This window comes from Fundulus heteroclitus, chromosome 19 (genome assembly GCF_011125445.2).
Source record: "Fundulus heteroclitus isolate FHET01 chromosome 19, MU-UCD_Fhet_4.1, whole genome shotgun sequence".
Classification (NCBI taxonomy): Eukaryota; Metazoa; Chordata; class Actinopteri; order Cyprinodontiformes; family Fundulidae; genus Fundulus; species Fundulus heteroclitus.
The window spans coordinates 9571063-9598834 of NC_046379.1; the positions used below are offsets into that span (position 1 = coordinate 9571063).

General features: G+C 40.6%; 1 protein-coding gene across 4 annotated transcripts; it reads right to left on the reverse strand.

Annotated features, from left to right (window-relative positions):
• Positions 1-670: 670 nt before the first annotated feature.
• slc35f4 (solute carrier family 35 member F4) lies at positions 671-27033 on the reverse strand. Of its 4 annotated transcripts, none has more exons than XM_012852321.3 (7): positions 26634-27033; positions 5927-6227; positions 4751-4970; positions 4550-4675; positions 4266-4458; positions 1964-2053; positions 671-1405 (listed from the first exon to the last, which is right to left on the reverse strand). In XM_012852321.3, exons 1-7 carry the CDS (start codon positions 26923-26925, stop codon positions 1164-1166), a joined length of 1464 nt encoding a protein of 487 aa, XP_012707775.3. In that variant the 5' UTR covers positions 26926-27033; the 3' UTR covers positions 671-1163. The 4 variants fall into 4 exon arrangements, 3 of the variants coding, with proteins under 3 accessions (XP_012707775.3, XP_036006763.1, XP_012707796.2); XM_036150870.1 differs by lacking the exon at positions 26634-27033 and adding an exon at positions 17074-17478; XM_012852342.3 differs by lacking the exon at positions 26634-27033 and adding an exon at positions 9968-10590.
• Between the last annotated feature and the right edge of the window lie 739 nt (positions 27034-27772).

The window sequence follows — 27772 nt, forward strand, 5'->3', positions numbered from 1 at the left end:
GGAGGGTGAGTGTGTGACAGAAGAAGACAGAAGGATTGTGAATTCTCCCAAATCACCTCAAACCATGTTTGGATAAACTTTTGGTTTTGGTAATACATACGAGAGTCTTTTTTACATGTCATAATCACATTGTTTTGCTCTTCATGTTAACATCTCCTGCGGGCTTTGACAACCCAGGAACATCTTTTTAATAATTAAAAATTATAATTATAAAACCTTGTTTTTGCCACTTTTAAAAGCTGTACAGTCAAGAAGCTAATTGTTAAGTATTTCTTTTATCCCAAACGGCAGATTCAGTTTTTTCCATTTGCTAAGAATGAGACAAAAATAATACTTCTGTTGTCAGAAAGTTGCCACCACATCTTACTTTGGCATACAGAAGAGTTTATATGTAGCTTTCCATTTGATATTTTTAGTTATACATGTTTCTGTTTGCGTCACCTAAAGTTATTTTGTCCACAGTTTTCTCCTTTTAACCCGGCCATTTGAACAGAATATATATACTTTTGTCGTGTAACATAAATTATGGCCGGCACTGGTAGAACCTACAACATCATTAATTTTATTACTTATTTGGGCCTAAATCCAACTTAAGAATTGGGCGTACAACAACAAAATAAGAAATAAAACACCACCACGTAGTTTCAGCCTGCAGTCAACTCACTCTGGCAAGGTTTTCAAGTCTTTTATTATAAAACCAAAAGAGCTTCTGCATCACGCGTAGCATAATAACAATTCTCGTCAGCAGGACTGCTCGGTTAGACTTAAAATCAATACTCTGGCTGGAACAGATTTAAATAAATAGAAATATTTTGAGCCAAACTGGCCCTGCCAAAATTTATATTCACAGAATACAGTCCGCAGAGCATGTCAGGAGAAGCCAGTCAACTCTCGCTTGGGGGCGCGTGCAGGACATAAAGATGGAGCGTTGCGACTATTTCCGGACAATAAAAACCCCTTTCAGCCTCTTTCTGGTTTGCATGATCCATAAGGGTTCTCCTCTCCCCTTGTGAATACATCTCCCAAACAAAGATTACATTTGAACTTAATCCGTCCTGTCCTCCTGAATTAGACATCCAAGTGGACTGAGCCTCCTGCCAGAACCTCAGAGAGGAAGCAGAAAGGATGAGTTTGACCGTTGTTAACATCAGAATCCAGCCGCGTCACGCCAAGGGAATGGAGACGGTCCCGTTTGCTCGACTCCGACTTCGAGTCTGGCCACTGGACTCTGTCAGTTCCTCTCCGTGTTCCTCCGACTTCTTGTCGGCGATGTTGGCGAAGAACTGAAGGGTGACCGAATCCCACTCCTCTGGCAGCAGAAGCAGCAGAAACCCCAGGCAGATGATGCAGGTGGCTGCCAGCCGCACCACGCTGAAGATCACCTCGTGTTTCAAAACATCTACAGCTAGACACGAACCAAAGACAGAGAGGGCAGGGGAAAAAAAAAGGGCATGGAGGGTGTCAGGGGAAACAAAAACAAATCGAGATTAATTACATTAAGTAAGATAAACCGCAGGACACTGTGGCTGTCGAGGATGAGTGTAACAAATGCGGCTTATGATCAGCACAAGCCATCCACTTTATCCTCTCCGCCTTTGCAATCAGGGGCTCCGGGACAGGTTGACGTAACCCACTGACCTTCATCCGGCCCATTGTGGTTAAAGAAAAGACGCGGACTGCAGCCATGTGGTGTCGCCTTGGCAAGCTGATCCTCCCTCAGCGAGATGATAGTTGCAGGGTCTGTTGTGGCGCACAGACGATTGGATTTCCAGGACGGCGGAGGCAAACTCGCTGAGTAATCCGTTTGCACCCGTGGCCCCAAGTGCTGACCTCACAATACAAGCATCCCAGAATACGCGGGCTGTTCGGTCCTCTTTAACGACTGCGTTCGCTTACAGTGTAACCGAGGGGATCGAAGCCGAACACAGGGGGTAATGTCAGGGAAAAGGAGAGAAACACCTACCTGCGTTTCCCGGCACACTGAGCAGAGTCCCTATGGAGATGAGGATGGGATAAGTCAGCACCACTCCCACGTGGACCAGAATATTAAAGACTGGAAAAGACATGGACAAAGTTATGTAGAACAAACACGTTAAATAATTTGAAGAATCAGTTCTGGTGGTGGAAAGAGGTTGTTTTTTTTTTTGGGGGGGGGGGGGTTGTCATCAGAGGTAGTAGTAACTAGTTGCATTTACTCAGTTAAATTTACTCGAGTAACTTTTTGAACAAAATGTACTTTTAGGAGTTGTTTCACTTTTTAAGTAAAATGTCTGCTCTACCCACCGTGAGTAACTTCACTGAATAAAGAACAGACTTGTTTTTACCGAAAGAAACACCTACAGCTTAGGTTAAAGTGAAACTTGTTTGGACACAAGCTATTTTCTGTCTGCTATATTGAGCCATTTGGAGGTGAAGTCAATTTACAGTAAGCAGCAGATATTGTTACTGGAAGTGCTTTGTACCGTTCTAAATACTGTATATACATTAACTGCTGTAAGAAATGCTTTCAGGTTTTATGTTGAAAATGATTTAGCAAAGTGCTTCTTCTGACTGAATTTATTTTTGTAATTATGTTATTTTTTATATCCATTTTTTAAAATTTTAGTCTAAAATACCAGAATTTGTACATAACTTAATATTTTGTCTGTCCGATGACGTAATTTTAAAGTATTAAATCAGATGCTATGATTAGTTTCTCAGTGCTCCAGTAGCCTCCTTACCGAATATGTTTTTACTATCTTGGCTGACTACTTTAGTAAAAGTATGTTGAAGTAATGCTACTCTTACTTGAGAACAGTTTTTAGCTTCTCGACCCACCTTTGCTTTTCATAAAGTTTTCTGTACACACTGAGATCGACAGGTTGTACTTTTATAACATCCCAAATATTGTCAGATATAAACTGGGAATACTGGTGCGTTGCTTCAATTGGGTAGAGAACTTTTTCCACTGCAGGCATTCCTTTTAAATGCTCAGAGACTCTTGGCACAGCTCACAGTGCCTTGAATCAGCCGCTTAAACCTTTTTACATTTATTACTTTAAAACCACCAATAAAATCCTGTGTAACCAATTGCTTTCTGAAGTCATCGAAGTAGTAAATATATCATCTGTGTATAAATACAACTGTTGTAGAGAAATTTAAGGCAGGGTTAGGTTTTAAAAGAAATATGCCAAGTTTTGAACAGCTCACATAGCTCTGCTCAAGTCATCATCTGAAAATGGAAGAGTGTGGTACAGCTGGAAATCTAACATATAATGGCCTTCCACATACAGGCTAGGCAAGAAGAGCGTCATTTAGGGAAGCAGTGAAGAGCCCCATGGTAACTCTGGAGGAGCTGCAGAATTAAGCCATTATTATAAAACAGTCCTGAGAATAAGTACTCATCAAATTTTCCCAACAATTCTCCTGGATTTACAGCAAACATGTGGAAGAAGGTGCATTGGACAGATGAGATCAGAACCCAGCATTCACAGCACTATGTAATGAATGAATAACACTCCACATCCCATGGAACACCTAACCCCTAGAATAAATGCTAGACAATCCAAACTTCTTAGAGGCTACAAAAAACTTGAAAATAGAGAATGTGAAAAGGTTGTCGTTCCCATCCTTAATTTATAATCTAATATGGCTGCCATGGATTTTCATAACCTTATTTAGAGAAGGTACAATAGCTAATAACATGTGAACAAAAGTACAAAATCCAAAAGAATTAAACAGACAGATATTAAAACTAAATTGCTGTTTGAGGGTGTTAATTTTTGAGGAAAAAAGTTTGTATTTTAGGCTGCCAGGCATTTAAAACCTACTGGAAGCTAAAGCCAAAAACTCTTTAAACAACTCTTTAAAGACATTCCTGTAATCTTGTGTTGCCAATTGAAGTTACCTTGCCTAATCCCCCTGCTTTTCCAATTTCAAACTAAAACATTTCTAAGCTGGGTTTGATGTCATTCTCTGATTCATGTTCCAAATTTCCGAGGCCACCGCGCATCACCAGTGAACTTGTACCCCACTTTAAAGCCAAGACCTAAATCCAACAGAGAAAATTGATACGACCTTTTTTTATTTGGCTAAGAAGAATGGGCAAAAAAAATCTACAATTTCCCTTTAACCCCAGAATAATATGCTACTTTGTGTTAGACCATGCATATAAAACCCAAATAAAACCCAAATTTGTAGTTGTGTGGTGATAAAACATGCAACGGTTCAGTTCATAGGCACTGTCCAATTAAACTTAACAATAGGATAAATATATACTTTCTCACCCAGCCACAGTCCTGCCAGTCCAAACAGGTAACCCCAGGGTAGTGAGGACAGGGAGCCCAGGGGCTCCACCCTGGTGAAGTAGAGAATGAGGGGGACACAGGAGATGAATACGAGGTTGAAGAAGCCCATCGTGGAAAGAAAATGAGCCACCTCTCCAAGGTTGGCACTACTGAGGAACATCTTGAACAAAACCTGGAAGGTGAGGAGAAAATAAGACACCCAAAGCTGACACAGAAGCAACTAACTGTGTAGGTGAAATAGTTATAAAACCCATCAGGCTGACCTTGTAGAGAGCTGAAGTCGAAGCAGAGCCCACAGCCAGTGCCACACCCACAAAGGAATCCCCATGAAAGCCATCTGCATAAGCCATCATGACGATACCCGTGATAGCCATTATTGCTGCAACGATCTGTCGACAGAGAATAAGAGCCATCAGAGCCAAGCGCGCACATTTGCACAAACTGTCTCCGTATTTCATACAGACCCGAACACCCATGAACCGGTCCTTGAGGACGATCCATGAGAGGAGAAAGACAAAGGCTTTGTGGCAGCAGTAGAGGGCAGAAACGTCCGTAGCGGTCAGTTTCTTCAAGGCTAAGAGGTACAGGTAGTTGGTCAGTGTCCACAGGATGGAGAAGGGTGCTGTCCTTTTTATGAAAAGCTTCAGAGTGATTCCGTCCTCCCCAAAGAGTTTACTGCACTCCCTGTACGAGAGAAACATCGCATTGGAGCAAAGTTTGGCCAGTTTCTTTAAATGGACCCAGATCTGCTCCATTGGATATTCAGTAATTCATGATGGTAGCTGAGGCATCTTGTGTTCATTTACTTAGAAAACTAACTTTTCAAAATGTCAGTGATCAACAGTACAATTGTAAAAATCTGGGATCCAAGATCCAAGTGAAAGACGTCAAAGAACATCCTATTAAGCTTGGTGCTGAAATTCCAAAAAAAGTAAAAAACAAAGCAACTGGACTTGTTTTGCGTAGTTGAAGACATTTTGCTTCCTCTCTAGGAAGCGAAACGTCTTTATACTACTGGACAGTAGTATAAATCTTGGTATAAAGCTTGGTACTCAACATTACTCCAGACTTTTTGAATTGAGAAAGCTCCCTGGAGAGGAAGCGAAACGTCTTCAACTACGGAAAACAAGTCCAGTTGCTTTGTTTTTTACTTTTTTTGGAATGACCATGACCTGGATGACTGAGAATCTTCACCAGCACTTGGTGCTGAAAAAAAAAACAGATTTTCCGCCCATAAGTCCCATGCACATTTAGCCCTAAACAGCGACGTTGAAAGTTTTGGCTTGGTTGGCCCAATTTATCAACCCAAACATCCTTTAGACCGAATTTAAGCATCAACAGACTTATATCTGTGGACACCTTTCAACCACAATTTCACCGTGTTACGACAGAAAGGAGCACTGTCCTTCCAGTTTAGCAAAAACCTGTTTTCAGGTCGCTCAGGAGCAAAGTTTTTTTTTTCTCTTGTGGAGGGAAATTTAGCAGTAGATTTCAACCCTTTGTTAAACCCATTAGTTGATAAAACACATATTCATTTGTAAATCTTGATCTAAAAGGGTGTCTGAAATCTTCAGCTAGTATTGAGCCCAAAAGCTCCTTTTTTTTTTATCTTAATGGCTTTTTAGTTTTAGGAGGTTTACCTGAATTTCTGAATGGGAGTCTGCTTCTCGCCCGTGACAAAAAAATGTCCAGAGTAGTAGATGGGGAAGAAGAGGATGTTCCAGTTGCTGCTGAACCAGGAGATGAAGAAGGGACAGGAAAATGACTGGAAGGTCAGCTTCACCACCTGAGTGGTACCCACCCAGGAGGAGGACACGCATAGCACCATCAGAAGACCCCCCAGCACCTTCAGAGCAGTGTTGGCACATGTCTGATAGGACCGAGTCTCTATGCTGGCGTCACTGCCTGGGGTCTCTGGACGAGACTCTGAACCATCCTCTCCTGGGGAAGACAAAAAGGAGAGAAGAAGGCTCCTGATAAACAGCATCATAATGTCTGCACCAGATTCGGACTGCTGCATGACTCTCTGGCTCGTGTCGCATCACACGAGCGTTTATTGATCAGTTGCCCCCACTGATCATTATCCCAGTCTGCGTTTTTTGCTGTAGAGGCACTAGCGCCTGATGAAAGGGTTTGTTTTAAAATGGATTGGGTTTGCGCGGTGGCTGTCCGTGTCATAAATATAGCTCTGCCACCTCATGATGCAGCACGTATTGCCTGGCCCCCCCTGTGGTCAGGCGTGTACGGTCACCTGATGCCCATTAAGCAAGTGTAAGTCTAACCACATGACATTCCACAAGAAAGTCATGCCAACCTTGGTCCTCAAGCTGGGGCAGACCAGCCGTGTTTGTACTGATAGTCCGACGCGTTGACTAATGTTGCAACGGGTGGATAATACTTTAATCTTCCATCAGTGGAGCAGAGTTGGCCTTGTGCCCTAATGGACTGCACGAGTAAACGTCTCCTGGGACCTTAACCGTGCTGTACTTGAAGCGGCGTGTACGTATGTGCATTTAATGCTTAGACCTTCTTTTTTTTTTTTCTGTTTTTTGTTTTTTTTTTACCTCTCAATGGTGTGATCAATTTACACCAGAGCAGGAATAAAAGATGACATGTGCTGGGTGCTGTTTGCTTTTTGCAAACTCAGCTCATGAAGCTCTGCTGTTTCCGTCACGACTAGAGACGCCACAGCCTCGTGATCGCATCGGATAAAGTTTTGTCTGCTTTTGTCCGTAGCAGCGATTCCAGTAACTGGTCTGCAAGTGGTCTCAGTGGTGCGTATCATCAAAGTGCTTTGTTTTAGCCACGTTTTACAATCCAAAGAGACATTACCAGTGTTTTAGAGGGAACGTTGGCAGTTTTGTTTAAGAAAAAAACAAAAGAAAAAAATTGGCACCTTTATTTTTCTTTAAATCTCCCGTTAGGTCGATGGCTTTAACAAATTCATGAACTTGTCACAGGAGCATATTGAAGATTGTTGAAGTCACAGATTGAGGACGGTTTCTGCTGTCTATCTTACTAACCTGAAAATATAAAACTTCAATGCAAGTTACAGTGACGCAGTTAAAACACTGCAAAAATAGAATTAAAAACAATGTAAAATGTTCTTGAAATGAATGTATTTGCCCTTGATTTGAGCAGGTAAATAAGACTATTTGCCAATGGAATAAGATTTTAGCACTTAGAATAGGAACAATTCATCTCCATCATCTTATTTCAAGTGCAGTATATCTTATTATCTTATTTTAGGGGTAAAAATACTCATTCCATTGGCAAATAATCTTATTTACGTGCTCAAATCAAGGGTTTAAGGAAACGGATCAAAGCTTGGAATCTAAATTATGTGCTTTTTAAAACAGCATCCATGTTACCTTACCCTCTTAAACCTTTTCACACGTTTTCATGTTACAAACACAAACTTCAATGTATGCTTCCTGTATGGTCCAACACAAAGTGTCTTTACAGATAAACATCTGTAATAAAATGCTTTATTTAGCTCCACGAGTCAATGCTGTGTAGAACGATGCTTCAAGTGTTTTGGGGCATTTCATTTCCAGCGTTACACATCTAGGAAATGCATCGCCAGCTCCTCTCTGCTCAGATGGGCTGGAGAGCATCTATGAACATCAATTATCAAGTCTCGCCACAGTCTTTTTTTGGCCCTCTAATAGGTTTTCTTCCACGATTTTGTCTGACCAGCTTCCCTTTTCTCGCTTAAAAACAGCAGCCGCACAGCATGACGGCATCACCACTTTGTTCCACATTCAGAGTGATTCGTGCCGGCCGATGTGAAGTAAAACTTTTCCTCCACACATGACGTTTTGCATGTAGCCCCAGAAGGTTTCATTTTGGTCTATCCAAAAAAAAACAGTTCTTACGGGTTTCTTCTTGCCCCTCTTCCTTTAACACGAGATAGATGAAGAGGTTTTGATGCCTCCAGGGAGTTTCATCAAGGAAATCAAAGAACTTTCATAAAATAATTTAACTATTAAAAAGAGTGCTGCAACACGTGAACTAAAACAGATATAAAATATAAAACATGTGCAACTACTTGTTTAAACTGTAACATGTGCAAAGTTGCATCAGTTCAGGTATGTAAATTGCCGTCAGCCTTGGTAGTGTGTGTCTTATCACACACTTTCCTGGTTTGTGGAGTGCACAACTAATACTGCAGTTGTCCTGCCAACAGATTCTCCCACCTGAGCCACTGCTTCTCTGGTTATTCTCTCCTTGCCCCGCCTGTCAGTTTAGATGGATATCTTAGTACGTTTGCAGCTCTGTTGACTTCAAGGTTCAGATGAAGGACTGAACAGAGCTCTGTTTGACGTTCAAAGCCTGGGATATTGTTTTAGAACCTAAATCAATGTAACTTCTGTAGTTTTTGTTGCTGTAGTCTTAAAAAGGTCTTGTTTTAAATGACTTCTTTCATTAGTGTCCAAACTTTTTCCCTTTACAGTTTTTCTCTGACTGGGATGGAGCCACACTAAATAGTGAAAGCGGAAAATTCTCCACCAACATCGTTTTTCATCTGCAAGATCATCTGGGGATTTGGTCTAATTACATTCTGTCGCAGCAAAAGTTCTTAATCAACCTCATGAGCCTTCTGTGTGCTGGTAGGAAAACTGAGAACGAATATTTTTTTGCAAGATTGAGAGAGATGTTTTTATCTTTTTATTCATCTTCCATCCACCAAATGAGCAAAGCATGCCAGTGGATACCAGCTTTTCTTTTCCTTTATGAAAGCCAACACTCAACACTTTCATGCATCCACTATATAACTCCATTTGCATGCATCAGAAAAAAAAAACCTGCTCTAATGAACTAAAAGCAACTTCCGGATGGGTTTTGCACTCTAACTAAACTAAATTACATAAAACTAGGGATAATAAAGAGGAATATGCTTAAAATATGACTGTTTTGTCATTTTAATCGAGAAAAGAGTCTAGTTTCCTGTGTTTCTAAAGAAAGAAAATTAAAAATTTATCTGAGACAACAGAGGATCAGTCAACTCCAGCTCCTACTCGGACAGCTTATCAAATCTGTGTGACGCAGTGTGCTGCTGGAACCTTGCATTTCAATCCATCCTGCGTCTTATCCCCACCACTAGCGCTGCATGCCAGCAGCGCTGATTGATGGAGCCCCGCTGAATCCAATAAGAAGCTCCCAGTAATGTCTGCAGCGCAAGTGAGCCTGACTTTGAGCCGTACGCACAAAGTCTTTATCCTAATTAGGCTGGAAGCTGTGCCGTGGATCTGATGAAACGGGCCAAAAGTTGATTAGATGTAACGTTATGTAATCTCTGATATAAAAGGTGGAGGTGGTGGGTGTCTTAAGATAAAAAAGAAGAGCTTTTTTTTAATTAGATGTTAGGAGGATAGTAGAGCGAGATAAAAATAGGTAATGTTTGGGAAGCAAAGAGAAAAAAACTTAAACACAAAGTATGCTGGTTTCATGCGGCAGCTCGTTTTACTGTGATTTCAAACAAAGATAATCTCTGAAGTTCTAGAATTTAATATTTTACAACAAAGCAGATGCATCACTGATCTCAGAAGTCATCTATGGTTACTCTATTTCTGTTTTAGAACATAAAAACAGTCTGGTAGAGCCAAAGAGCCTTCCTGAGCCAATTCTGCCGGTAACCCACTTCATGCCGAGGGGCCTGTGTAGTTTGTTCAGTTTACCTTCAGAGTTGGGGCAGGTGAGGACCTGAGTGCTGTAGGAGCTGAGAGGGGCCACTCGGGCCGAGTGCTTCTTCATTCTCCGCTGGGGGCGCCACACACTGTCCTCCTGTGGAAGGTCTGTGTGGGGGTGTGAATGCGGGTACAGAAGCCGAACGCTCAGCAGCTCCCTCTGCTACCTCGGTGCATCCTCAGAATGCTGACTCCCCTGCTCTGCCTCCACACACTTAAAAAGCCCCCTTCCCCGTCAGCGCACCGGCTCCTCCGTCTTTGGCCCAGACTTTCTGGAACTCTCAAGCCCCGGCTCCCTCGCCGTTCCTGATGCGGTCCTTCCCTCCGAATAGTCACACAGCCCAGCGGCGGTGCAGGGAAGTGGAGACTCTACAGTTGTGCTGGCATGCAAAGCTCCAGCATTGCTACTGTCTCCAAGGGAGAATACACTTCAAGTCTGTGTGGCAAGGCACAATCACTCACCTCAGCTCTCACTGTCCTCCCCCTCTTTCCTATCTGTCTCTCTGTCTCGCGTTTCCCCTCCTCTTGTTGTTGCTTCAACAAATCAGCAGCTTTGTTTGGAAGGTAACCAAGCAGCCCTGGCTTATTATGCTGCGTTAGCTGTGCCCCCATCCTTTTCTCCACTCCGTCCTCCTCCACCCCCCTCCACCTGACCAGGCTACCCTGGCTTCTTCTATTTTCTTGTCCTGTATTGCTGCCCCCCCAACAACCTTATTGGCTCATCTCCTGCTCTTGGCTGCTCCTTGACAGTCAGATTTATTTGCAGAGCTTCTCCTTGTTGCTTCTCCCACACTAACCAGCTGAGCCACAAGATATAAAAGAAAGAGCTTTGTTCATGTTAGTAACATTTCAATACAGAGGATTGGGATTTTAAGACAGCTGTACTTTAAACAGCCTTCATGCTGAGAGGGCGAATAATACCCCACATTTAATATCCTCTGTATCCACACAATTATTGTGTCAAACATACACTGTATTGCCAAAAGTGACATCCACTCTTAATCCATAAGGGTTCAATATGACGATGGCTCACCCTTCGCTGTCAAAACAGCTTTAATTCTTCCGGAGAGGTTGTCCATAAGGTTTTGGAGTGTTTTTATGGGATTCTTTTGCTCGTTCTTCCAGAAGCAGGTTCGTGAGGTCAGACACTGATGTTGGACGACCAGCCCTGGCTCTCAGTCTGAGCATGGAGTCCAAAATCTCTAAGAGGCCAAGCCCAGCTTGTGAAACCCCACTCTAGAATACCCCTCCACTGAAACTTACTCTCTGTGCTCTGTTCTTGAGCTAATCTGAAGTCCACATGAAGTTTGGAGATCTGTAGCGATAGACTCTGCAGAAAGATGCAGATCTCCATTATGAGAATGGGTGAGTGAATACATTTGGCAATATAGTGTATGTATTTTTAGCATCCATGGGAAAGCTACATTTTAAATATACGTACTTTATTGCAGTAAAAGTTAAATGCTGATTAAAAAACAAAGTTTTTATATACTCAAATTAAAATGTTCAATTTGACTAAAATTTTCATTGCATACATTGTTTTTCATACATCGTTTCCGGGGTATTACATAACTGAACCCCACAGCGGAGGGAAGGTGAAGTTTATAGTCAGAGGTTTTTCATATACAATAATACAGACAGCATTCATGATGGTAAGCAATGAAAGAACAAAAATTTAAATATTAGCTGCCCAGTACTTATTTTTACTTCCATTAATCATCAGAATTTTACTAAACATAATTTTCTCAAGACCATAGGTAAACTATTCTGTTGTTTCCAATAAACAAGCATGTTTATATATATGAATGATGGCATCCATAGAATATTGATTTATTCATATGGTACTTTTTTAATTTAATGTGACTTTTTTAATCCATCCATCCATTATCTACAGCCACTTATCCGTGTCGGGTCGCGAGCGGGGCTTATGCGTATCTCCAGCGGTTATTGGGCGAACGTTGAGATCGCCAGTCGATCACAGGGTGAGATTTTTTTGAACGCCTACAAAAAATTATATTAATATAAAGTTGTACTGAAAATAAAACAAAATAAAAAAAATCTCAGAGTATTTTTTTCCAGCAAAACCCAAAACCTATTTTATTTGCAAATGTCTAAATATGAAATCAAATATTGTAAAGTTAAATGATATATTTTTGTTATAGAGCTTATTTAACGTTGTATTTTAAGAATAGATTACTGAAAACTGGACTTATTTTAGTAACTCAATTAGCTAGGTGAAACACATTATACAGATTAATTACAGCAGAGACTGATGTTTTAAAACCTTTGCTTCTGTTAATTATGGCGATTTTCTGCACACAGCGACTGAAAACACGATATTTAAGATTTTAATTTTTCATCAGACCGACAAAAAACACCCCACTTTAGTACAGACCATCTGGAACTTAATGAAAAGTACATTTATTCCCTACTTAAAGGTTGTTCTTTTCAAAAGGCACTTATCTAATAACCTTATCTATACTAAACTGAAAAGCAAACCTCACCCAAAGCCATAATCTAATTTATTGAATATAGAATAGAATAGAAATATCTTCATTGTCCCACAATGGGGATATTCGCATGTAATGAGGCAAAAACACCTACATAGGATATACCGCAGTACACACTAGATTGAGTAATTCGAGTAAAAAAGCTAATTTAAAGTTAAGTTCTTAAGAACAAGAGAATGAAATTATCAGAAAGGGGAAGAAAGAAAATATAATGACATATAGCATATTCCGGTAAAAAACGCACAATTGCATTAAAAATGCAATATTCACATTAAATAGAGGAAACACAGCAGCCGATTGACAGAACTATGTGAGAAAACTATGACTGTATATAGATAGTCGTGTGGATTTCATTCTTGTATGATATCAACACTTTTGATAGGTGACTTTTTTATATCCATCTGCAGAAAATCGAGTGAATCTTTCCTGTTCAGAAGCTACATTAAATATTTACCTTAGTGCACCGCTGCTACCGTAAAGGAATTCGATCTCTTTATTCCATCACTTTTGCACACGAGAAACCCTCCCATCATAAGCTATATGGTCAACTCCGGATTGTAAACACAAGTTTCCATTTCAAGGAAAGCCCTCTGGTCATTCAATCTTTATCAGCGGTTTATCTGCCTGAAGATTTAATGGACTGCGGTATTTGTTCAGCCTCCATTTCTATAACATGACAATGCCTAGTGTGTGCAGTCGGACGTAAGTGGCTGTGCAGTAAGTAAGCACATTTTTACATAACATCCCATCGAACTCTGGATGAAAACTGGTATTTTGACATAAATACCAATTTTCTTATTATTATAAAAGTATTTGTATTATATATTTTTTTTAATAATGCAATAAAAACATAAAGACATAAAACATAAAAAAGACCCAAAATTTTCAATGTTTTGCTGCATGTTTACTGCGCTTGATGTCCACCCAGCTTTTATCTTTTTAAAGTCCTCCTCAGTTAAAGCTTATTAGCATTTCTGTGTTTGGATGCAGATAAAAAATAATTCACTGGTGTCCATTTTCGGTACTGTAATCCAGTGGCCTGCAGCAGTATCCATGGCCCTTGAACGTTTTCCATATCTTGTTCTGTTACAACCGCAAACTTCATTGCCTTAAATTCGATGTTTTGTCTTGGACCGATGCAAAGTCGCACATTATCGTCAAACGACAGAAAGTGAAAAGAAATAGAAATCTATAAAAGTGTGGCACGCAATTTTATTCCTCTTGAGTTAACGCTCTTAAGAACCACGTTTGCTGGAATTTTTCACCCGCTTTCGGCATTCATAGACCACAAGCTTCACCTGTTTTTCATTCATTATCAAGTATTGCCTCAGAGTCTTTGTAGGACTTAGGTCTGGACTTTGACTGGGCCATTCTAATATATGACTATGCTTTGATCTACACCAATCCATTCTAGCTCTGGTGTTACGTTTAGGTCTGCAGGAAAGTGACCCTCTGCTGCCCAAACAGCTTTTCCTCCTAAATTGGTCTGCATTTAGCCTCATCCATATTCCAATGAGCTTTGACCAGGTTCCCTGCCCCGGGTGAGGAAAACCATCCCCACAGCATGATGCTGCCACCAACATGTTCCAGTTTTCAGTGCTTTGCAGAGGGAACAGTTAATGTCTGGTACGAGGACCCTGCATAGCTTGTGCACTGCAAAAAGGGAACTAAAAGTAAGTAACATTTTCTTGAAATTAGTGTATTTTTCCTTGATTTGAGCATGTAAATAAGACTATTTGCCAATGGAATGAGTATTTTTACCACTAAAATAAGATTAGCTATCCTGCACTTGAAATAAGATGATGGAGATGAATTGTTATTATTTTAAGTGCAAAAAAAACTCATTCCATTGGCAAATAGTCTTATTTAGCTGCTCAAATCAAGGAAAAATACACTAATTTCAAGAAAATTCTACTTACTTTTAGTTCCCTTTTTGCAGTGTGGCAAACTGCAAATGACACTTTTCATGCTTCACTGTCTTTTTTTCTCTTCTATAAAAGGGCATATTATTCTGTTATCCTGTTGACAGATGTCCCCACCTGAGCTGTGGATCTCTGCAGCTCCTCCAGAATTACCATGGACCTCCTGGCTGCTTTTCTGAATACTGTTCTCCTTGCCTGACCTGATAGATTTGTTGGAAGGCTGCGTCTTGGTAGTTTTCAAGTTGTGCAATTCTCTTTACATATTCAGATGATGAATTGAGCAGAACCTTTTTTAAAAAGCCATACTTTGCTTTAAACGTCTCTACAACAGATCTATTTAGGATGTTGTGCAAATATGGACTATATTTACTATGTAGATGACTTCAGGAGGCAATTAGCTGCACAGGATTTAATTTAGGGGTCATATTAAAGGGAATGAAACTAAATTTATATTAGTACACATTTTGTTTCTGTATTTATTGTTTTTGCAAAAATAAAATAATAATAAAAACCACGCATTATCTTCCTTCCATTCCAGAATGATGGATTACACAAAATATCCCCATAAAATACTTAGAAGCTTGTCGTTGTACTGTGACAAAACTCAAAACTGTTCTAGCAGTATAAATACTTTTGCAACACACTGTGTGTAAAATCTATTTCTGTGGTCAGTTGATACAAAATCAATGAAATGTAACTGTTGTGAGAACAGAGTAGAGGATATACTGGAGGTATCGATCCAGCAAGTAGGGTTAAACTTAAAAATAGCTTTGCTGATGAATGGAGCTAATGATCAGACCGTCGGCTTGCAGAGAAACAAGCCAGTCAGCAGAGTCCTGGATGCTAATCACTATCAGATAAATGCCTGGAGTTAAGGCACAGCAGGAGGCCAAGGTTCAATTTCAAATAGTACATCTAACATTTGGCAACAATTGCTTATGTCTCTCTGTTTCACCTTTTTGATGCTGTCCAGCCAGCAACAGCAAGGTTACATTATTGGCTCAACTCTTACACGCTCCGTCTAAGCATTATGTGTCTCCAAGTTAAATTCAATGGAACCGATTTCTTGTATTTTAGCGGTTTTAAAATAAATAACTGAAGCAACAAAATGTGGCAGTCACAGGTTTACATACACTCATCGTTGGCATAAATGTAATAATAATGTTGGGATTTAAATTCTTGTTTTTGGCATTTGGTATAATGTAAAAAAAAATTAAAACCAAGAATTTAGTAAACACGTTTCATTCATTGTGCATTCTCTCTCGCCCAAAAAGGCCCAATATGTGCATACTTCTCAAATAATATGCATGTAATATGCATGTAACCCAAACATTTAAATGTGATAATTTGTAACATTTTCAATAAGTACTACTAGATATCTTCTTTCTGTACAATTGCTTTCAAGATAAGACACTGTATTCATGTAACTGTGCTTTGATTTGTAATGCCTCCTTTTATCAAAAGACTGCATATGTTACATGACACGAGTATTGTAATTGGGGGTAGGTTCCTTATAAGTTCTTGAACTTCTACCTACTCCTTTTGAGCACTTCTAAAATGTGTTAACATCTCAATGTAAATCTTACTTGTATTTTTGCTCAAAGAAATTGAAAAATAAATAAATAACGTTAATTTAAATGTCCCTTAGTGCAGAAAAATACCACACTTTTTGTAGACATAAGCAGAAATGGTGGAGAGTTTACTGAAATTGGTTAGTACCTGTCATGGTCCCAGCTTTTAAGCAAAGTCCACAAAATTATAACAGACTGTAGGAATGACATGGGTGCCAGTCCAGAAGCTTAATGTTAGCCGGCTTCATCTATTCCACAACCAGCTTCGGTCTGTGTTTCATCGTCCTGTTCCCCTGATGTTCCCGAGTCTCAACCAACGAGCTATTGACTCAACTTAAAGCTGAAGAATTTCCTGTCTTCATGACTTTGTCCACTTTCTGTGACGCCAAGTGCCAATGGCATGAACACAAGATCCACAGCATGATGCTACCACCACCATGCTGGACATTTGTAGTCAAAAGCCTCACATTGTTAGAAGCCCAAGAAGAAAATTGTGAATTTGTGACGAAATAGACCAAATCTTTGATTTATCTGACCATAAAACTGCCCTCCAGAAGCTGTTTGGTTACTTTGTGTTCAGAGATGCTGATCTGAGTCCAACTTGAAGGCAATGATTTAGGAGGCTTTCTTGGCTGGCAGTCGTTTTGTTCAAACTGATTTTATAAGATGCTTCACTGCAGACAGGGACCAGCCACCATTATGTCAGTATATGATATTGGTTGGGTTGTGAATCATATGTTTGGGCCTCTGTATTTTTGGAGAAAATCCCCTTAAATTTTTAAACTTTAGCAACCAAATTTTGTTTTGTTTTTGGGGATTTTTTTAAAGTCATTCTTATTGACGTACAATCATTCCATCCGGGAAATTGAACAATTTCAATGCATCTTTGGATTAGTATGACATTCATGTCAATGATGAGTGAACCACCACTGTACATACAAACATCTCTCTCAAATTGTTATTTTTAAAAGAAAGCAATCTGTAATGTAAGAATAAAACTAATTATCTGAAAGCTGGGTTTATATTTTAAAAAAAAATGGTCTGCATGCAGAACAAACCCCAACACAATTTAGTACATCATCCTCGCTCTTTACCTCCATAGCAACTGTGGTGGTCCTGTGCACACTGACGCATTCAACCCATTCAGGCTCTTTTGTCATTTAGATGAACCAAACGCTCCTCGGTCTAGAGTAGAAAGCTCTTTGTCCTTAGCGCCTCTCTGTTACACTCGTCAGGTTCTGCCGAGGTCCAGGAGCAAAGAACAGAGACACACGATGCTTATTTTAGCTGAAACCAGGACTGAAAACCTCAGAATATTTTCCTGCCAGCCAGTCAGGTGCGTTTACAATCCTCGCTGTGGCATCGTCTCAAGCCAAAGTAAGAGGAGGGGAGGACGAGGACACCTAGTGCTGGATGCGATCGATTACAAGCAGTAACAGTGCTGCCTTTTTGTGAAATGAGACGACTCGATCAGAGAACAATCGTTTCTCTAAGCTTTTAGTGCCTCTCAGCTATGCAGATACAATTAAGGAAAATAAAAAAAAAGAGACAACTGCGTTAATTTATCACTGTGTGTAAGTGCCAGCTTTGGCAACACATTTTTATTAAAAAAGAGGAATGCTACTTCAGTGAAAGCAAATTAAATTGGTAAAGAAGACCATGTATCCTTGATTACAAAAATGGACCAAAGATAAATTCATGACAACAAATGAGGGATTTTATTGGTTAAGCATTCAAATATTGTTTTACATGCAAATATTTTTATGAAACTTTGACAAACTCTTTTGTGTACTGTGTTTAATTTTAATAGTTAACTTGTTTTACGATATATTTCATTTCATTACACATGTGCATTTTCTTGCTTTATTATTTATTTATTTATTGCTTAATGCTAAAATAAAATCCCATGGTGCTTCTACACGGTATTAGTCAAGGGTTCCCAAACTTTTCAGCCCCAGACACCCAAAATAACTGTCACAAGCTGGCAACCCGATTCTTTACTTTTTTTATTTTTGGAAATTACGAGAATAAAATTGTAAAATTACAAGAATAAAGGCATATTTTTGTGAGAATTCTTACAAGAAAGTGCAGCCTTACCCATACAAAGAGAAATGTGGAGCATCTCTTAAAGTTATACTTTGATATCGGTTTCATAAATAAGAAAGCACTAAATCTTTTTACCACGTTAGCAAATCATCAAATCTTCTCGCGATCCCAAAGAGGTGTCTTTTGACCCCCCAGGGGGCTCTGACACCCACTTTAGGAACCCCAGAGTTAGAGCGTGTACACACTTATGCAACCAGTTTAAAGTAACTTTTGTATTTTGCTATGACTAAGTTAAAAAATGAGCTTATCTCTGCATTTCTTTTTACTTTCGTATTCAGGATTTCTGTACCCATCCCTGAGACTCAGACTTTGATCCCTCAGTGATCAAAGTCTCTCTGAGACAGCTTAACAAATACATGCTATATATTTGTACTAATAATCCAAATTATCCCATGCTGTGAGGTTATATGTTATGAGAAGTAGCAGAACAGACACCACCAATACATTTTTCCTCTTTAGTACTTAACCGGTGGGTTTGAGGCTATGTTATGGACCGGTGACCGGTCCAGTTGTCCTCTGGCTCTCATCTTTTGACAGCTGGGAGAGTCCCGTGACCCTTGATCCCATATGTTCTGGACAGAGAGGCCAGAAAAACATTTAGTGACGATGGATTTGTTTAATTGAGGTATTATGGCTATCCACCACAAGGGGGCAGTGTTGTGCTTCATGCAAAGTACTGCCCCCATGCAGCCCTCAGTGAAAAGCAAAGACATTAAGAACCAGCTTTCTGGATTATGCTTCCCCCCCCCTCAATTACAGGAAGTGTCTAAACAGGCAGGCTTACACAGAGATCAGCTAAAATACAAAATCTCCCATTGGACACTACCAACACATCTCTCCTATTGTGATGTAGCTTCGGTGCAGGTCAGTTATTCTGTGCCTGCCGCTGTAGTAAATTGCATCCACTACTTGCAGGGATGTGCTGCTCGTATATACCCAGAGCTCAAGACTAACAGCACCCTTGAAGCCATTCAGGCAAAGCTCATATCCCATTCGTTGGGCTGGTTATAAATAGCAGAAAGTGAGCAGGCCTGGGGTAAGGACAGTTCAAAATAAGTCTGTGTGCACACAAAAGATGTTACAGAAAGAAAAGCAAGGTTTCACTGCAGTGAACTAAAAATTACTTCGAACTGACAACTTTCAGTTCAAGGTAATTCTTGTTTCATTGTCAATGTATCTAGATTTTCACTTAACAAGAAGGATGGCTAAACGCAGCTACAGTATATAATAGCTGGCAGTCTTCCCTTTTCTTTGCTATGTAATTTCTGTTCAGGATGTGCAGATGTCCTGCTGTGATTCCCACAGCGGTAAAACTTCTGACTGTCATTTTTCTACGTATTCACACAGCAGGGTGTGTGTGTGTGTATGTGTGCAGTAAAACTGTTTTGAAAATGAACTCCTTTATAGAGGCCACGCTGCACCTAAAGGAGTCTTAAGGAGCTCAAATGCACTGTTGTTTCTTTTAAATATGCTTTTATAGACTGTTATTACTGTTATAACTGCAGCAACGTTTACCAATTTGTGAAAGCTCAGATGACAGCGTCTGGTTTTTGTGAACTTCTGTCATGTTGAAGTTAAATGGACAAACACCCATGGATTTTTTTTCAAAGCAACACGCTGGTTCCTTGTGTGACATCATAGAAAAATCTAAAGAAATCAGCCAAGATACAGGAAGAGGATTGTGGATCTCCACAAGTCTGGTTCATCCTTGGGTATGATTTCCGAATGCAACGTTCATCAGCTCAAACAATTATGTGCAAACCTAAAGCTCTCCTGAGAAGAGAAAGTCCAGTCCAGCCGTTCAGGAAGGAGATGGGTTCTGTGTCCCAGAGATGAACATGTTTTGAAGTGAGATGTGCAATTCAACCTCAGATCAAAAGCAAAGGCCTGAAGCTAGCAAGAGATCGTCATAATCCAATCCTGAAAGGACACTCAGCAAGGAAGAAGCCATTACTCTTAAAGCAACATAAGGCAGAATACAGTTAGCAAATGCACTCAGGAATAAACATCTTGATTTTTGGAGATGTCCAGTGGTTTGAGGAAACTAAAATTAAAGTGTTTGGCCACAATGACACGTGTTACATTTGGAGAACAATGGAGGAAGCTTGCAGGCCACAAAACACTATCCAAACTGTAAAGTACCAGGGTGGGAGCATCATCTTGTGGTGATATTTTGCTGCAGAAGTGACTGATGCAGTTAGACAATAGTGGATATCATTAGGAAAAAAACATTTTCTCAAAACATCATTCAGAGGATAATACTTGGGTCTTCCAAAAGGACTATAACCCTAATGAAACAGCCAAGTTAAAGCTACAGTGGATGATCTTTTTCAGCTTCAAGTTCCTGGGGGATCATCTTATCAATTGGTTGTCCCACATGCCGATCATTCTGACGCGCTCGTTCTTTGTTAGTTTCAACTTGCTGGCTGCACAAGTACACTTCTACTGTTCATGTATCTGGTTAGCTTCAGTGTTAGACGTTCCTTGTAGCTCCGCTGCTCTCACTGTATACTTTGGAAATGGCTGAGAGTCGCAAACAGCAAACTGCGTAAAAGTTTAGGAGCAGAACAGGAAGGCCTCAGTAGAAAGAAATAAGACCAGAGTGTCAGGATCCCCAGGAGTTTGATTATTTAGTTCCTAAGGTTCCTAAGGATCCTGCAGTTTTGTTTATGTGCTCTCCCTTCCCATTATTTCTTAATCATTGTTAGCTTCGGTTCCTGTTTCAGTCACTTTCTGTTCATTATGATTTTGGTAGTTCTGTTAGATCTGCCAACCTGTTCTTAGTTCTGCTCGTGAGTTATTTGGTTAAATCTGTTCATTCGTCATGTTTTCCTGTTGGGTTCTTCTCCCCTACTGTTTTTGCCATATCATTGCTGTCTCTCCCTCTGCTTAATTACTTCTACACGTTTCACTTGCGCTAAATTGCTCCACCTATCTCTCCTTCTGTCAATTCCCTCATTTAATCAGTCACTCATTGTTAGGTCCTCTGCCATGCTACACCGGTTCTGGTCTCCCCCTCAAGGATCAAGATTAAAAAAAAATCGTCTTGTTCCTGGTTCCTGTTTTACTCTGCCAGTCTATAGGCCTTGCATTATTTGTTCAATAAACCATTTTATTGTGCAACATCCTGATTTTTCTCCTGGTTCTGGTCATTCTGGTCCACAATCCCAAACCCTGACACAGAGTGTATTTGGGAGATTATTTCACGTGTTCCCCTGAGCAGGTAAGCACAGGTAGGATGGACTTGCTCACACTCAGTTAATCAAAAAGGGACTTGGGCGTTTCTTACTTGGGGTCAGGGCTCAGTTTCACCTACTTCACCCTGGACAGTTCCAGCACCTTCCACCTCCCATGCAGGCCGTCACTAATCAGGGAAACTCTGTCCACCTGCAAGCCCTACTATATAAGCTCACCTCAGCCAGCTCTTCCCCGCCGGATCGTCATCATTCTTACCTCGCCTAATGCCTGCCTGCCTGCACTGCCTACGTCCACCTGCCTGCCCTCGCCTCTCGCCTACCTGCCTGTGATCCCAGGCGTCCGCCTGCTCCAGGTTCACCGCTCCAGCTCCAGCCATCTTCATCATCCCTCCGCTGCTGTCTGGTACAGTCTTCTGGTCTCCATCTCCACAACTCATCATCTTCGATAAAAGCTCTTAAAAGTGGCTCTGTGTGTGGCTCAATTCGGGCTCAACAACCAACACCTGACACTTAAATTTCCGTAAAAATCGTCCACTATACCTTTAAGTACAAGGTGGCTTAAGGCCAACAGAGCCAATGCTTAGGAGGGCCTTCACAAATCCCTCAACCTTGTTCTTAAAGAATAGTGGGCAGAGTTGAAAAGGTCCGTGTGAGCAAAGTGGCCTATAAATCTTAGTACCACCAGTTCTGTCAGGAGGAATGGGCGAAATTTACACAACGAGGTGCATATTATCAGAAATTAATGGATGACGCGAAGGAGGGAACCATCCGACGCGAAGCAGGGAACCATCCGACACGAAGCAGAGGACAGTTGCTCCCGCAAAGTCCACTGATTGCTGATAATGGACAGCGCGAAAGTCATTATCCAGCTTATGCCATAGTCACTCACGAAATAATTAAGGATTTAATGAATTATTAATACTTTGTTGGTTTTTTTCACCATTAAAATTGTTAGTTTTTTGAAAGAATCGGCTGAGAGAACTATATAATATCTTATTGTGGCTCTTTCTTGTCGTTACCAGCCAATGTTTGAGCCAGACAATAATTTAGAGCAATCAGGCTATTTGACCATAAATTGTTTTTATAGGTGTCCTAAAATCAGGAAATAAACGTCTAAATTTGAAATTCTGAATTCCTTATTCTGGCATTTAGCACACAGACGTCATTTCAGCATATCCGAGCTACAATAGGAAAAGTTTAATCTCATTTATTGTCATACAGCGAGAAAGAAAATGTGTCTTTTTACAGTCATGTATATAAATACCTGGTCTTAACTGTACACGCAAGCTGAAAGATTGCACCCATATCACGAGTAGCTTAGTCTCTTGAAGGGTTCCGTCTGGCCTCAAACCCATGTCTCTGCGGGTGTCCTTTTAGGGCCATCTCTAAATCTAGTCCACAATCTCCCTCTGAGGCATCTTGTAATTCAACACAGATGGCAGGTGGCAATATCAGCAAACTGGCAGTAAGATCTTACTAAATATATCATTACCCCATAGGGTTGGCGGGAGGAGCCTTCTGTTCTGGTGGGTGCTCCTTTGTCTCACAGCCTCGGTGGAGAAATGACACTCACCAGGTTGAGAGGCATGCGATTCTGGAGTAAACAAACCAAGGTGCCTGACTGTGATTCTTCAAGGTTGACTAAAAAAAATGTTGCTGTCATCAGGAATCAGCTTGCACATTGAAGGACTAGCAAATGGTTGTCCCTCTGCCCCTCTGATCTGATATACGGCAGCTTCAGTGGTCTTGAAATGGCTTTTACAATCCCCATCTGCTCTCCGTATCTGAAATTACATCCCAGGTGACAGCCCATCCTTCATTCCCCACCACTCTAGTTTATAGCACAAAAACACAGAAAGAGGAAAAGGGCAGACTTTTAAAAAATGTTTTTGCATCTCCGTTCTTTTCTATAAGTTAAAATAATTTCACTTGTATGTCTGTTAAGGAAATTGTACAAATGCAAATTAAAATTTTTAGTCCTGCATCTTTAGTCCGAAATGTAAATGTTTAATTTGGATCTAGAAGACCAGAAGAAGAAGAATCATGCCATCAAAACTTTTGGTTAAACTGTTTGAATGACCAAATGTAGTCAGGTTTAAACCCTAAACCTGACCACTAGAGCAGCGTGCTTGCACTCAGGGAAGGATGCAGGTACCCGGTTCGATCCCCAGCGCCTGCACTCTGGGTCCCTGAGCAAGACCCTTAACCCCAGATTGCTCCCTGGGAGCATGGAAACCCACTGCTCCCCAAGGGTGATGGGTTAAAAGCAGAGAACAAATTTCGTTGTAATGTATGTTTCAATGACAATAAAGATGATATTACTATTACTAAAATTCAATGTACTTTGGTGATATTTAATGTGATTGACATACGTAAAGCAGTACATGATTCTGAGCTGGAAGGAAAGAAAAATTCTATTTGGTTTTTAGATCATCCTTTTTTTACCAACAAAACCTTAAAAGTGCAGTGCCAGTTTGTATTCTGCCCCATTCACTCTCAGAGGTTTAATTGCTGTTCAATTCACCCCAGAAAATAAATCTAGTTGGTGCGTATAGCAGAGCTGCCAACTCACCAAGACATGGCCGTCCACATGTCCAGACAGGCCAGGTAAGGAGAGCTTTCATCGGAAAACCAGCAAGAGGCCCATTGCATCTCATGATGAGCTGCAGAGATCCACAGCTCGGGTGGGAGAATCAGCTTTTAATCGTGCACACCACAAATCTGGCATTTATGTAAGACTGGTGAGAAGAAAGCCATTTGAAGTCCTATTAGCAGTTTGCTAAAAGCCATGCAGGGGTCACAGCAAACGAGATGGAAGATGGTGCTCTGATCAGATGAGACCAAAACACCAATCCGTGGTAGAAAACTAGTTCTGCACATCAACCTGAACACCACCTATATTTTAAAACATGGTGGTAGCATCCTGCTGTGGGGATGCTTTTCTTCAACAGGAACAAGAAAACGGGTTGGAGTTGATGAATACAAGGCGATCTTGCAAGAAAACCCATTAGAGGCTGCAGAAGACCTGAGATTACGACCCTAAACACAAAGCCAGAGCTGCAATAGATTTATATATTCAGCATATTCAAGTCTTAAAACGGTCCAGTCAAAATTCAAACCTATATTAGATTGAAAGTTACTAGCAAAATCTAAAAAAAAATTATGTTTATATAAGATATCCTTTCAATCTGACTGAGTCTTTGCTACTGAGCAAAGAAGAATGGAAATAAAATGTCTGTCTGTAGCGGTTCCATACACAAAGTATTGACTCACAGGAGCTAAATAATAAGGTGCGAGTAAAGCACTTTGGGGTCTTCAGGACTTGCGTTATACAAGTACAGACCATTTAACATTTTATCGGCTTTTTAATTGCAAAAAACGTCTCAAGGTATTATGTACCCTGCACTGCACAATCATGCAAAACCTTATCTATAGCATACAATCCAGATCCTTTTTACTGAAGTTTGTGATGCAGTTTCTTCCAAACATTTTTTGTTATTTAATATGGAAAGAGCAAATTTACAGTGAACTGTTTTTACCATTTAACCTGCTCAATAATGAACTTTTTATTAAACACAATTTAATAAAACAAGCAAAGTAGTCCTATTTTTGTTGAAAAGGGATTTGGATGTTGAGATCCTATTTATACCACAACTTTAAGTGCAAATGTAAGCAACAAGCTTAGTTATTAAAACACAAATACTTTGTGTTGTAACTAAGATTTTTCCATTTTAAAGAAGGTTTTAATTTATATGGATCTTTTTGAAAGGTGCTCTTATTTATTGCACAAAAGCATCAGCCACCTGTACTGCTGGGCAAACTTTTTACCATTCTTGAATTGTGGTCAGACATTTCTAAACACTTTTGCAAGGTGCTGCATATTTATTAAAATATCTTCCGGACAACAGAAGAATCCTAAAGTTTCCTTTTGTTCAGAATTTCTTCCACAAATGTTTCAGCTTCCCTTTAGTGTTGAATGAAATGTGGGATTGCATTCATGGTTAATCTACTGAAACTGACACCCTTGATAAACCTGACACAGTTAACGAGAGACGGGCTTATTTAGTTTCCCTTGGCTTGATTAAAAAAAATAAAACAAAATCAATTTATGTGCTCCCGACTCATCTGAATCCATTCTCAACTAAATGAGAACCCCCCCCCACCCCCCATTTCCTTTGAGATTTTAAACAGCCTTGTCATAGTGATAAATAACGTCGCTAAATGCAACATTTTAGCAGCAGATTTTGATTGCTAAATCCTACAACACAGACAACATCCCTGGTGTTGAGGCGTGTTTTGAAGTCATGATTTTGAAGCACAGCTCTTGTGAAATGGCTCGAGGGAGAAGTTGTGGCGCTTGTAAGACTAGCTCAATTTAAATGAAGGGTATCAGGCTGTGAATCTCAAGGCATTTGCGCTACATTTCTGAGGATTTGCTATACGAGAGCATCCATCATTTTGTCCCTGTTTTTATTAAAAAGGTTCTCGGAATTGCAGTCAGTTTAGCAGCACAGAGTTTCATGGCAGTCTGGGCCATTGCCTCGGGCCTTGTAAAGTTCTGCTGCTCTGCACATATAATACCTCCATATGAGAAATCTATATCCAGCACCAAACTCTTTCCACGAAGCTTTACTGTAGTACATATTTTCTCCTGTTGTTCTCCCACTGGCTCAGGCAAGAGTTTAGCATAAGTGGACGCATGTTTCCGAGGAACAAAGTGCACCATCAGCTCTCTCGTCCAATCCCTGCTATTGTCTCAGTCAGCAGGATTGTGAATATTGGCCTACAAGTCACACGCATATTGAAAACCTAAAGCAGAGAGCAGCTGCTGAAACAATGCAATGGTTCACGTGGTTTACACCGCTCATGTAACTTCACGTGCATCCCAGGGGCAAGATGGAGTGCTGCATAGATTTAGGCGTTTTGCATGCAACCTTTCATTAAAAGGCTGCAGTTTGGGTGGTTGTTTGCAGGCTAATCTGATGCAAACTCAATCTGAAACAGTTAAACTTAGATTTAAGAAGCAGTGTGCGTATTTCTTGCTCATTTGCATTGCATCCCAGAGACGGATTAGCCTCCGGCAGACAGAGACAGCGATGCTGAGCAGCTCCTTGATGAGGTCAATTTGAAACCAATTAACTGGGATTGCACAATTAGACTGCTCATTTGCTATTGGGGTAAAAAATACTTTAGAGGACATTCTTACCATTTACATTATGTTACTATTTTTTTTCTGTATTTTGTTTCGCTGTTTAACAAAAATCACGCGCAACACGTCACGTCTTGTAAACACACGCGTGCACCTGTCGCATCCCCTCATCATCCCACCGCTCCTGCGTCTTTTCACTCACTTCTGTGACTGGAGTAGCCCGGGTTGTAGCCGTAGTATCCAGTAATCCTCAGGATCCTGTCCTCGATGTCGGGCACTCCGTTGGCGGTCACTTTCGGGCTGTTTCCCGCTGAAACGGCGCGGCCGCCGCCGGTCGGCGTCGCCTTGCCCGGCAGGTACGCGCTCTTCAGGGGCTCCGGCTGGATGCAAGGCTGGTCCCCGCTCTCCAGATCACCCTCGGCGCTTAACATCGCGGGTCCGAGCGGGACAGGACGAGGGCTGGTTCGGAGAAAACTCTGATCACCATGCACCATGAATCAACAATTAGCAGCAGGAGGATGGCACTCATTCAGCGTTCACATTCCTTCAGTGATGCCCCCCGACGCAGAGCAAGGTTATCAAACTCCTGTGGCCTGGCGGGCATGAACCACTAGGGGGCGTGTTGCTACTATCTCCTAATTTGAGATGGTTTACGACCCCTGGCAAGGGGTGATCTTACCTCTGCAGGGGGAATTTTCTCTCAGTTGTTAGAATTTATATAACAGCCAGACATTTCAGGGGTTTCACGAAATGGTAAAAGAATCTTGTCATGAACACTCGGATCTCACATTCACTTTATTTGTTCAATTTGCCTGATTTCTTAAAAAAAGAAAGAAAAAGAAAACCAGTGTTAGAGAATATTCATTTTCTAAACGATGCTGCAAGACAGAGTAAAGGTTTTTACATGCATAAATTATGACCACCTCAATCCAGATTTCAGTAATGAAAAAAAACTATTCATTTTATAAACAGCAACGCTTTTTTAAATCTCAACATTCATTTGGACTTAAATTGTGTAAGTGACAAAATGATACTATACTGCCAGAATTATTTGCTTACCATCCAAAGTATTTTAAATTCAGGTGTTCCAATCACTTCCATGGCCACAGGTGTATAAAATCAAGCACCTATGCATGCAGACTGTTTTTACAAAGATTTGTGAAAGAATGGGTGGCTCTCGGGAGCTCAGTGAATTCCAGCGTGGAACTGTGATAGGATGCCACCTGTGCAATAAATCCAGTCGTTAAATTTCCTCGCTCCTAAATATTCCAGTCAACTGTCAGCTGTATCATAAGAAACTGGAATTGTTTGGGAATGACAAAGTGTTAGGCGATGTAAACT

Excerpts from the sequence above, each read along its gene's own strand:
- slc35f4 (XM_012852321.3), bottom strand. The coding sequence starts at position 26,925 with ATGGTGCATGGTGATCAGAGTTTTCTCCGAACCAGCCCTCGTCCTGTC. Across the intron at positions 6,228-26,633 it reads GGGCTACTCCAGTCACAGAA|GAGAGGATGGTTCAGAGTCT; the intron begins GTGAGTGAAAAG and ends TGTCTTCCCCAG. Across the intron at positions 4,676-4,750 it reads ACCGGTTCATGGGTGTTCGG|ATCGTTGCAGCAATAATGGC; the intron begins GTCTGTATGAAA and ends CTCTGTCGACAG.